Source organism: Drosophila arizonae, chromosome 2, assembly GCF_054131065.1.
Source record: "Drosophila arizonae isolate 15081-1271.41 chromosome 2, UAZ_ARI_1.0, whole genome shotgun sequence".
Lineage (NCBI taxonomy): Eukaryota > Metazoa > Arthropoda > Insecta > Diptera > Drosophilidae > Drosophila > Drosophila arizonae.
The window spans coordinates 34610519-34623039 of record NC_142922.1 but is presented as its reverse complement, the minus strand read 5'-3'; the positions used below and the strand labels follow the sequence as shown (position 1 = coordinate 34623039).

At 41.6% G+C, this 12521-nt stretch overlaps 1 protein-coding gene across 1 annotated transcript; it reads left to right on the top strand.

Moving 5' to 3' along the window:
* Positions 1–6415: 6415 nt before the first annotated feature.
* On the top strand, positions 6416–11954 carry LOC149270960 (uncharacterized). Its single transcript, XM_089464388.1, has one exon. The coding sequence runs from the start codon at positions 6624–6626 to the stop codon at positions 11613–11615; it is 4992 nt and encodes a 1663-aa protein (XP_089320514.1). The 5' UTR covers positions 6416–6623; the 3' UTR covers positions 11616–11954.
* The last annotated feature ends 567 nt before the right edge of the window (positions 11955–12521 follow it).

Sequence of the window (12521 nt, the reverse complement as noted above, 5' to 3'; positions counted from 1 at the left end):
CTTAACATCAGTTAAATTATCGTTGCTGATAGCCTTTTTCAAAACATATGTAGTATCTCTTTCCTTTAATTTTTTGGACGAAAGCAATTCAGCATATATCAAAAGAGGAGTCGAGTTGTCGTGCTCTGATGCAAGGGTAGAAGCCAATTTTCGTTTTAATCGAGGTCCAGCATCGTTATAGCCTTATTGCTTCCGACCTACTTTTTCAAGTGATCTGCCGTATGAAATCACTTTTATGCTCGACTCTAGCCAACGCGGGTGCTTTGCTTTTAGCCGTTCCAGCATTCGATTGCATTTAGGCAAATTATAATTTACAAATCGCACAAATTGTTTAACTTTAAGCTCAATGGCGTTTAGTTGATCGTCTGAAATATTTGCTTTGCCTATTTTCTGTACGATATAATCTACAACAGCGCTTTCTTGTCGCTTGTTGCTGCTCCACACTTCCAGCAGCATGGAATTGCAGAACTCATGTGTAACTGCAACATGCCGATTATTTTTTGAAGGGGCAAATATGAGCAAGAAGTCTTTTTATTATTGGGTTTAGCAAATATTAACACAGATTTTCTCATTTAAACATTTTAAATTCCTTTCTCGCCTCAAAAGCTACAACTCACGAAACGCACAAACAAGTTTTAGTTTTTATCTAAAAATACACAACAACAACACATTGCACAATTGGACGATAAATCACAGAACTACCACAATTAATATAATGATCTTATTTGACATACCTTCCTGAATCTTTTCCATAACAAATATTTTTCACTATCTAAAACACCCAAAGATTTACACACATTGAAAGTAGAGAATGATTTCCCGCACTTTTTTCAATTTACCATGCAACCCTGAATCAGCTGACTTTGACCACTAACCAGAGAACACATAGACTAGACAACTAGTGGAAAGCTTTTTGCACGCTTTTTTTGAGGCTTTAGCACCCCAGACAGCTTTGGACTCGCTCGGCTCCTTACTTTTAGGTTCGAGCTACGAAAAAATACGAACGCACAATCATTTCGCTTCATGCGCTCGACCGAGATGGTCAACTTTTGAACAAAAGATCCTTCTATGCTCAATGTTTCCTTGCTCTCTCTCTCTCTCTCGATGCTCTCTGCTCTCTCGAATGTGTATATGTATGTATACATGTGAGGCTCACATTGTGAGCACAAGCAGCAGCTCACGAAAATTGAAATTTCTTCGCAGCAAGAACTCATGTCTTCCCTTCTGTGAAGAGTATACCGAACTTTTCAAACCGTTTGCCATGCGTTTTCGTTATTATTTGTGGGAAGAGTATGAAAGCGTTGGTGCGCATAATGAAAATGTTTTCGCGACGAGCATGCACACATACACTGTCCCTTGCTACATGAACTATGAGCATTTGTATGCCTGTGTGCAAAGCCGTTGCTGGCTATAGCAATTTGAAATCCTAGCATTTGCATTTGGTCGATCTTGTGAAGTGCTCACACTTACATAAATATGTTTGATTGTGTGTACGCAGGGGCCGCGATGCTCACAAATGATGGGGTAATCATTGTAGAAGCAGTTCAGTGCCTTTATATGTATGTGCGTGAGTGTATGTTTATATGTGTATGCATGCGACATGAGCATTGACGTGTGCCTACGACAACTTTGAATTGTGTGAACGATTTTGGGTTTTAATTGAAGAGGCGCGCTTACATTTAAGTATATGATTTTATTTCAATGGTCGTGGGTTTGCCTATCAGAATGATTTTTGCTAAAAATGTAGTACCTGATCAATCCCTGTGGCCAAATTGGAATGCGATTGTCGATCCCTTGTACCTGCACATATACAGGTGAAATTTACCTTTTTAATAAGAAGCATATGTATGTACATACATACATATACTGGCTAAATGGACCCATTTTAAAGAGTGCATCTGTTAGATGTCATAAAAATCATGCAATTAAAAAATACCTTTAAAAGTAATAGGAAGTGCACTTGTTACTTTAGTTAATCATCTACTTAAATGTAAGCGCGCCTCTTCAATTAAAACCCAAAATCGTTCACACAATTCAAAGTTGTCGTAGGCACACGTCAATGCTCATGTCGCATGCATACACATATAAACATACACTCACGCACATACATATAAAGGCACTGAACTGCTTCTACAATGATTACCCCATCATTTGTGAGCATCGCGGCCCCTGCGTACACACAATCAAACATATTTATGTAAGTGTGAGCACTTCACAAGATCGACCAAATGCAAATGCTAGGATTTCAAATTGCTATAGCCAGCAACGGCTTTGCACACAGGCATACAAATGCTCATAGTTCATGTAGCAAGGGACAGTGTATGTGTGCATGCTCGTCGCGAAAACATTTTCATTATGCGCACCAACGCTTTCATACTCTTCCCACAAATAATAACGAAAACGCATGGCAAACGGTTTGAAAAGTTCGGTATACTCTTCACAGAAGGGAAGACATGAGTTCTTGCTGCGAAGAAATTTCAATTTTCGTGAGCTGCTGCTTGTGCTCACAATGTGAGCCTCACATGTATACATACATATACACATTCGAGAGAGCAGAGAGCATCGAGAGAGAGAGAGAGAGCAAGGGAAACATTGAGCATAGAAGGATCTTTTGTTCAAAAGTTGACCATCTCGGTCGAGCGCATGAAGCGAAATGATTGTGCGTTCGTATTTTTTCGTAGCTCGAACCTAAAAGTAAGGAGCCGAGCGAGTCCAAAGCTGTCTGGGGTGCTAAAGCCTCAAAAAAAGCGTGCAAAAAGCTTTCCACTAGTTGTCTAGTCTATGTGTTCTCTGGTTAGTGCTTTGACGAAGCTTAAAACATTATGGGTAGTCCCCAAAATTTTATCAAAATTGTTTTTAAGTCGGCTGGAGTTTTTTAAATGAATAAACAAAAAGTTGGCGAGTACTGAAAAATTTTTTTTTGGATTTATGCCAAAAAATCTGACTTTTTACCCATAGTGCAATGGAGCTAATATGATTAGAACAACAAAAACTTTATCACATATGTGGTTATATATCTGATGATGATTTTGAAGGCACAGAGGAAGTGGAAAAAAACATAGACTACACTGAGAAAATTGATAATTTTGAGACCCCAGAAGAATTGCATGTGGGTAATATACAAATATGCCGGTGTGCAGCACAACTTTGTGCACTTGATGTTTTAAAAAAGGCTTCAATGTCGCAACATGACGAAATACATTCGTAAGCCATCAAATGGTTATCGTGAGGTATTTGACTTTCGTAAACTAAAACTGCCTCAATTGGATTGTCCCACAAGATGGGGATCAACATATGAAATGATCGATCGACTGAACAAAGCAAAGGACGTTTTGTGCGACATTGAAGCAATCGAAAATAAAACGGATGATGAAAATTTCGACGCTAGCTCTATGTTGTAGGAGTTTATAGATTGCTACACCTGTATAATGAATCCACTGCAAAAAACTATTGTAAGATTCCAAGAAGAGCAATTGCACTACGGCAATTTTTACGCGCACTCACATGTAAGCAAATCAAATTTTAATATCATGGTCAGACGGTAAAGATTCAATTAGTTTTAAAATTGGCAAAACCCTCATTGAAAGCATAGATACTCGAACGGAAAAACTTATATCGAATGCGGGATGTTAGACACCTATTTGGGAGCTACAATATCGCCTACAGATGACTGCACGGATGTTTATACAAAAATCGAAACACTGAAGCTTCCTTACATGAAAGCAAATGTTAATGTATTGAACTTCTGGATAGAAAGAAAGTCGACTGATCCTGAACTGTATGCACTGAGCAAAGTATGCTTCGCCATTCCGCCAACACAAGTAAAAAGGATTGCTTTTGCTGCAAAGGATATGTTCATATATTTTTATTTTATTTATATAGGTCACAATAGAACGCGCATTTTCATCATTAAAACTAGTACTGGCCGACAATCGAAATAGGTTAAACCACGGCCCTTTGGAAAATATATTACTTGTCAAACTAAACTCATCCCATTTAGACAGCTTCCCTTCATTTGAAGACGAAGAAAACAATCAATTAGAAATACAAATTACTGCTTGTTTGGAATTTAATTTTTTTTAAAATATATTTTATAGCACAATGTGAAAATAAATGAATTCTTTTAATTTAACGTCTTAAAGGGCAATATGAGAGCAGCTACGAGAGCAACTACGAAAGCAACACAAAAGGAAATGAGAAAAACAATGCAAATGCTCCGTAGCAGCAAACATTTTTTTTTTTTTTTTTTTCATTTGCTCTGCTTTCATCTTGCTTTCAATGCTTGTGCTATTGCTACAACTACAAATAACGGATCGCAAATTTTTTGCTTTTGCTATTGCTCTTTGCTCCGATGTTCTATGCTTCTAGGCTTTGGATATTTTTGTTAGAGGGCAAAGAGCGTCGTGATCTCAGCCACGCTCTACACCTGTGCGAGGTGGTAGAGAACTAAGAAATACGAAACGCTTTTACTCCGAAGTTCCGGCAAACACCCCAAACACTCCCTCTCTAGACGGTCCTCCGCTCCTAGGCTCGCACCTCATAAACAGCAATTACCAAATACAACAACTAACTGGCAAGCTTTTAACCCCAGACTCTATTATGACCCTAATCCTATCGGAATTCCAGCGAATAAAACACAAATAAGAAATAGATTTGAATTATCATAACAAACAAGAAATAGATTTGAATTATCATAACAAATAGAAAACACCCACCAGAAAGTATCAGAGCGGCGAAACTGTTAGGGTAGATAAGCGACTAGGGTCAAAGCTAACCCCGAAGTTCAGAGAAGAAATAGTTTCATAAAACAAGAACACTACCATAAAAACACAATCAGGGAAAATTGTCCACAAGAATAACTTAAAGACATAATGTTCAGTTTCAGAATTCTCTTCCTGCCAATCTGCCTAGGGTTGGCCACTATATTAGACTACTCACATTCGCAGCTAATTCCCATAAAGACAGGGACCTCGAATATTCAACATAACAGAATACGAAACAGCATTCATCGACATAACCGACAGACTCAGCGAAGTGAATAGGTCACACCCACTCTTTCCTTTCCTCAAGTTCGAATGAGCAAAGGCCGAAAACGAGTTAAGACGGCTTAAACCGTTTAAAAGTAAGGCCAGGGCAATTGTCGCATTGGGTACTGCATGGTAATGATTGGCCGGTTTACCGGATCACCACGATCAGGAAATAATAACGAGCAAAATAAACGAACAACTCTAAAACAATAATAGACAACTAATCATAAATAAAGTACTTAACGATAGAATAAATTATCTAACCTTAGCTACAACAACATTTTCAAATCAAATATAGAGAGTAAATCTCTTTGTTAAGATACAAACTTCACATTCTGAAAGAAGAATTGAATAACTTAATTCATGCCGTTGATTGGGCAAAAACGAATACTATAAACTCCATGATACTATCTGTTGGGCTCAGCAATCATCGCTTCATTGTAATTAAGAGCGGCAGTTCATAAAATATGTTATCATTTAAGAGAATTTATAACGGAGATCACGCTCTCCCTTTTGCGTTGTCTTTTCACCCACGCACCGTCTCAGCTTAATCCGCCGGCTCGCGTACATTGTAGTTAGTATGCAATTAACTCTTGTTTAGAGCAGATGCAGTGTTAGATTGACTATTACAAACATAGTAGCGGACAGCACGACAGCCTAGTCGCTTGCTCGCGTCTATCACATAAACTCTGTAAACTCTAATAATCGCTAATAAACTAATCATTAAGTAAATTCAATCGTTTAATAATTTTAAGCTATTCGAAAAATCTCGATAGCTCAACATTTGGTGACCCCGACGTGATCTCTTTTCGTTTCTTTCTACATATTTGCATATATATATATTGACAGCATCACATACATACATACACCCGTGAACATAAGCAGTGTATATAGCGATTAGTTGCGTGCCGTTACTTTGCCAATTCGCCAGACACTCTTTCGTTCGGTCTGCAATACACTGGCGCCCGTAAAAGTAGTACACATGCGAAAACTTCTGCAAATGACAATCTAATAAAGAATCTGCTAATTTCTGAACTATGTCTATGGTTAGTGACTGCGTGTTCTATAGCTTCAATCTATAAGTGATTAAGTTTGCATAAGCACAGTGTAATTACATGCTTGCCGTTATTCTTCGTTGACATTGCACTCTTTCGCCACGGCTGCGATACGAGCGCGTCCATAATAATCGTACCGGTGTGCAACAATTCATACGTGTATATTATTTGAGTATCATAATATAATTCTTTGCCAGTTTATTAAAGTTGCAAGTACTCTGCTCGACAAATACGACTTATTCCAAGTTTGTGTCTGCGCTATAGCATATATACATTTACTTTACTCTTGCAATCGCGCTCGCACCAACGACTTTGAACTCTATCGTGTAGTGCAGTTGCTCCCGAAGATCGCGTGCGGTTTTATAAGCTCAAGGTACAGTCGGTGTTTGAACGCGTAAAAAAGCTACAATCCAAGGTCGATTCAGATGCTCTTGCCGATCACAGTGACAGCACTCTAAATGTTCTACTGGAGCATATTGACAAGCTAAGCCACTCTTTTAGCAAGGCCCATGAAATTCTAGAGGAGCTCGACTTTACTGAGATGTCCAGTAATTTGCGCACTGACTTTGATGATTTAATAATGGTCATGCAGTCAACAATAATGTCCGAAGTGCAAAGTCGTACTGCTCAAGTGCATCACAGTTCCACGTTTAGTCGTCCAAGTGACCCTCCTCGCGCATCCGCTCCCAGATTGCAGACTGCACCTGCGTTGCCGCCATTAAAGCTACCTACGTTCAGCGGTGGATATGCTAATTGGACTGATTTCTACTCAATGTTTTCTACAATCATTGAAAGTCGGCCAGAAATCAGCAATATGGAAAGACTTCAGCACCTCCGGTCCTGCCTCGATGGCGCAGCTTTGGATACGGTTCGCTCTTTGGAAATTTCTAATGATAATTATACAATTGCCATAAATTTATTAAAGCAGAGATATGATAATCGACGTTTAATCTTCCAGGCCCACATCGTAAAGATCTTAGGTCTCAAAAGGGTAGAAAATGGATGCATAACCAAGCTGCGTGAGCTATCTGACAGCTTCAATGTCCATATGCGTGCGCTCAGTAGTCTGGGCACAACAGAGCAGATAGCCAGTGCCATGATTGCTCAGATACTGCTACAGAAGCTTGATGAGGCCTCACAAGCTAAATGGGAAGAGAAATTGGACAACTCAGAGACGGCTCTTCAGATACCCAGATATGAAGAAGTCTCCTCATTTCTTGAGCTTCGTTGCCGTACTTTGGAATCGATGAAATTTGCTCTTACAAACTATTCGTCAAGTAAGCCGATGAATTCTTGCAGTAAGGTTGCTACCAGTAGATCAGCATTTCTCGTAACCGGCCACAGTACGCACAGTTGCAATTTTTGTAATGATCTTGAGCACACAATCTACAAATGCCCAAGATTCGCAAACTTGTCTCCTAGTCTTCGCCTGAATGAGGTCCGAAAGGCTGGCTTATGTTTGAATTGTCTCAAGGGAGGTCATCAGTCGCGACAATGTGGCTCGCGCAGTTGTCGGGTCTGTGGAGTCAAGCATCATACGCTTCTTCATCTCGGCCACTCCAGCACATCGCAGGCAGCAATTCCGCCCCATCAACAATCTTCAACATCAAGAGTACAGACCATCCCTCAGCCCTCAGCACCAGCCACTACTCTCTTATCCAAGAATCGGCACAGCGATGTTGTGCTCCTGGCTACCGCAGTGGTTCTGGCAAGGAATCGGTTTGGCGAGCTTGTTCCTTGTCGTGCACTTTTAGATTCAGGCTCTCAACTACATCTCATTACAGCCAGATTTGCGAATCTCCTGCAACTTAAGAGAACAAAATCTGTTGCATCTGTATGCGGCGTAGGCGACTCCAATGTTGCCATGGATGGCAGCAGCATTTGCCTCACTCTTCAAGCTCATGCATCTGAATATACAACTAGCATAACGGCTATGGTAGCTACAAATATAACTGGCAGGCAGCCCAGTTCTAATGTGAATACGAGCAATTGGAGCATACCGCAAAATATAGTGCTGGCAGATCCAGCTTTCCATAGGCCGCAACGAGTAGATCTGCTTATCGGAGCTAGCCTGTTTTATGATTTGCTCTGTGTGGGACAAATCAAGTTGATGCCTGGACTTCCATTGTTACAGAAGACTCGTCTTGGTTGGGTTGTATCAGGTGGCGAGGCTCGCAACCACAACTCCGTGCTAATAGCTTCAAAGACGCCTTTGGATCCGATTACAGACTCCTGTGCTGATATCAAGTTGGACACTCTAGTTCGTCGCTTTTGGGAAGTTGAGCGCTGCAGCGATTCCATTGTAAAGTTCAGCAAGGAAGACTCAGACTGCGAAGCGCATTTTGCGAGGCATTACAATCGATTGGCTAGTGGCCAATATACAGTACGCCTGCCTGTTAAGCTTAGTTGCGAGCTTCTTGGAGATTCTTATGAGCAAGCGCGACATCGGTTTCTCAATTTGGAGAAGAAATTGAGTCGTTTGCCGCATATAAAGTCTCAATACTCAGCATTTCTGAAAGAGTATCTTGAACTTGGTCATATGTCACGCGTTCCTCTAGATTCATTGCATCTATGCAGATATTTTCTTCCTCATCACTGCGTTTTGAAGGATGATAGCACAACTACCAAGCTTCGCGTCGTCTTTGATGGATCTGCATCTACAACAACTGGGCATTCGTTGAATGACATTCTAATGTCAGGTCCCGTCATTCAGCCAAAATTAGTCGACATATTATTGCGCTTCCGATCTTATCCAGTTGCACTCACCGGCGATATTTGCACAATGTATCGTTGCGTGAAAGTACCTGAGCCGGACAGCTATCTACAATGCATTTTATGGAGGAATTCGCCAGATGATGAGTTGGAAGTTTTCAGGCTTGATACGGTAACATATGGAACAAAACCAGCGTCATTTTTGTCTGTGCGCGCCATGCATCAGCTTGCCGTAGATGAAAGGAACGCATTCCCAGTCGGGTCCGACGTACTGCTTCGCAATTTCTATGTTGATGATTTGATTAGTGGAGGAAATTCAGTCGAAGAAGCAAGACTTGTTATGCAAGAGACAGCTGGAATCTTGGCATGTGGGAAGTTTAAATTGAGGAAGTGGTGTTCAAGCCATCCCATGGTACTGGACGGCGTAACAGACTGCGACAAGGAATCGCTCATTAGGTTCAATGATGGCAGCGACATTACAAAGACACTTGGCCTTGCATGGGATCCGGCATCTGATCAACTTCTTTTCTCATATCTAGCCCTGAATTCAGCCTCTAAGCCCTCCAGGCGCTCTGTTCTCTCGTCTATTGCTCGGTTTTATGATCCCCTCGGCCTGGTCGGCCCAGTAATAACGAAAGCTAAAATCTTCTTGCAACAACTCTGGAGGCATAAACTTGATTGGGATGAGAGTCTCCCGTCTGCATGTCACACTGCATGGCTAGACATTTGCAGCAACTTTGGCAATGGTCTTAGTAGTGCATTTCCCAGGCTATCATTAATACCAGGATCGAAGGTTGAGGTCCATGGATTCTGCGATGCCAGCATCGAGGCATACGGAGCTTGCATTTATATTGTATCCAGAGGTCAGCATACCATCAGCAGGTTGCTTTGCTCTAAGTCTCGAGTTGCGCCTCTAAAAACGCTCACGGTTCCCAAGCTGGAACTATGCGGGGCAGAGTTGCTTGCGCGTCTAATGAATGAAGTGGCTCGCTTAGGCATTTTCGCAGGCGAGTTTCATTGTTGGTCTGACTCTACTGTTGCGCTTTCTTGGATCAATGACGAGCCCGGACGATTTAACGTTTTTGTTTCAAATCGCATCGCCACGATACAAGATCTCACATCAGCAATGGAATGGCACTATATACCTACAACACTGAATCCCGCGGATATATTATCTCGGGGTGCATTGCCCTCGGATTTAAATGCATCATTACATTGGTTCAACGGTCCAGGTTTCCTCTGCAAGCCCAGATCTCAGTGGCCAGTCTCAGCACTTCCAGAAAGAACTTCAATTGAGCGTCGAAGAACTGTGCTTCTTGTAAAGGACGCCCATGATGTCTCTATGGACTGCAAGTTTGTGAATTCTTTCGGCCGCTTGCAGCGTACGTTTGCATACGTATCAAAGTTTATTAAAAAAAGTCATGGTCCAGGAATAACCCTAGCAGACATCCGGAACGGCACTCATATACTGTTAAGAATGATTCAACGAACACATCTCTCAGACGACATAAATGCTCTTCGAAATAAAGGAATGATTCCGTCATCCAGCAGTCTAGCCTCGCTGTCACCGTTCCATGATGAAATTGGGCTGCTACGTGTCGATGGCCGTCTCAAAAACTCAACTTTAAATTTTGATAGTCGCCATCCAATTATTTTGCCCAAGGTTCATCCAGTAACTAGAGCCATCATAATGCATTTCCATCAGCGAAACTTGCACGCTGGTCCCCGAGCAGTGCTAGCGTTGGTTCGTTCCCAATACTGGCCAATTGGTGGTAGAAAAACTGTAGCCAGTGTAATTCAGAGATGCGTAATTTGCTTTCGTGCAAGGCCTCGACTCGTTGAACACATAATGACAGATCTACCCAAGGATCGAGTCGACGGCTATCGGGTCTTTGGAGTGACTGGAGTCGACTTTTGCGGACCCTTCTTTTACAAGCCTGAGTCACGAAACAAGGCGCCTGTGAAATGCTACGTTTGTGTGTTTATTTGTTTTGCTACGAAGGCTATTTGGTTGGAGTTAGTCAAGGATTTAACTACCGCGGCATTTTTGCATGCACTTCAACGTTTCATATGCACCAGAGGAAAGCCAAGTCAAATCTGGTCGGATAACGCCACAAACTTTCTTGGTGCCCGCAATCAGCTTCAGGAGTTGAAGCGTCTATTTCTGTCAGACACCCACCAGAAGGCTGTGAAGGATTTCTGTTTGGCAGACTCAATCGAATGGCATTTCATCCCTCCACGATCGCCTCACTTTGGTGGCTTGTGGGAGGCTGCAGTGAAGACAGCGAAGCATCATTTTTACCGATGTGTTGGGTCCTCCGTCCTAACCTACGATGAGCTTCGCACACTGGTTTGCAACATCGCTGCTGTCGTTAATTCACGCCCTTTAGTTTCGATTTCAGAGTTTCACCCATCAGACATAGACGTGTTGACTCCTGCGCATTTCCTCAACGGTGGCCCTCCTTCGTCCTTCAGTGAGCCAAACCTGACAGGGCTCAATTTTAATCGTTTGGATGCTTGGCAGCGCGTAAGCTATCTCCAGCAGGTGTTCTGGACTCGTTGGCGGGACGAATATCTCAACTTGTTACAACAGCGAGCGAAATGGAGAACCTCCAAACCTGGCTTGGCTGTTGGCAACATAGTTCTTGTGAAGGATGAGAATCTACCTTCACTTAAGTGGCCACTAGCCAGAATAATCGAACTTATCCCTGGAAGTGATGGCGTTGCACGGGTAGCCCTACTAAAAACTGAAGCTGGCGAGATTAGAAGAGCTACAAATAAGCTGTGCTTGCTGCCCCTTAAGGATTCTGTTGAAGACTAAGTCTTCAACGGGGGGAGGATGTTGGGCTCAGCAATCATCGCTTCATTGTAATTAAGAGCGGCAGTTCATAAAATATGTTATCATTTAAGAGAATTTATAACGGAGATCACGCTCTCCCTTTTGCGTTGTCTTTTCACCCACGCACCGGCTCAGCTTAATCCGCCGGCTCGCGTACATTGTAGTTAGTATGCAATTAACTCTTGTTTAGAGCAGATGCAGTGTTAGATTGACTATTACAAACATAGTAGCGGACAGCACGACAGCCTAGTCGCTTGCTCGCGTCTATCACATAAACTCTGTAAACTCTAATAATCGCTAATAAACTAATCATTAAGTAAATTCAATCGTTTAATAATTTAAAGCTATTCGAAAAATCTCGATAGCTCAACACTATCATAATATGAAGTAGAAACAAGTAAGAAAGCTCTAGTCGAGACTGCTCGACTACGAGATCCCCTGAACCCTTGGAGTGCTAGCTATTTCAATAATTTTTCGCGTCTTTCAGCTTACACAAGAAACACACACACATACACAAACACATACACACACAAGCACCCACGCATAAACACGCATGGGCTGCAGTGTGCGCTTACTATGAGAACTTAATTGTTTAATAACTTTTTTTGTGGACGTACGATCTTCATGAAGATTATGATTATAACATGAATATGCATGCAATTGCCAAAGCACAAGTCTCTAGTATTTGAAATACGCGCTTTACAAAACTGAGGGTGAGGGGGTGAATTTAGAGGTGGGGGGTAAATTTTAACAAAAACCGAAATTGTATAAATTGCATATAAGCATATATAAAAAATTTGGAGACTCTAGCAATAAAGGTGTAGAAGATATAATTTTATAACTGGTTTTCGATAAGGTTTTTTTATCGATAAAAAAAGATCGGGATGA

What these genes read in the sequence shown, in the direction of transcription:
- LOC149270960 (XM_089464388.1), top strand. Translation starts at nt 6,624, where the DNA reads ATGTCCAGTAATTTGCGCACTGACTTTGATGATTTAATAATGGTCATG.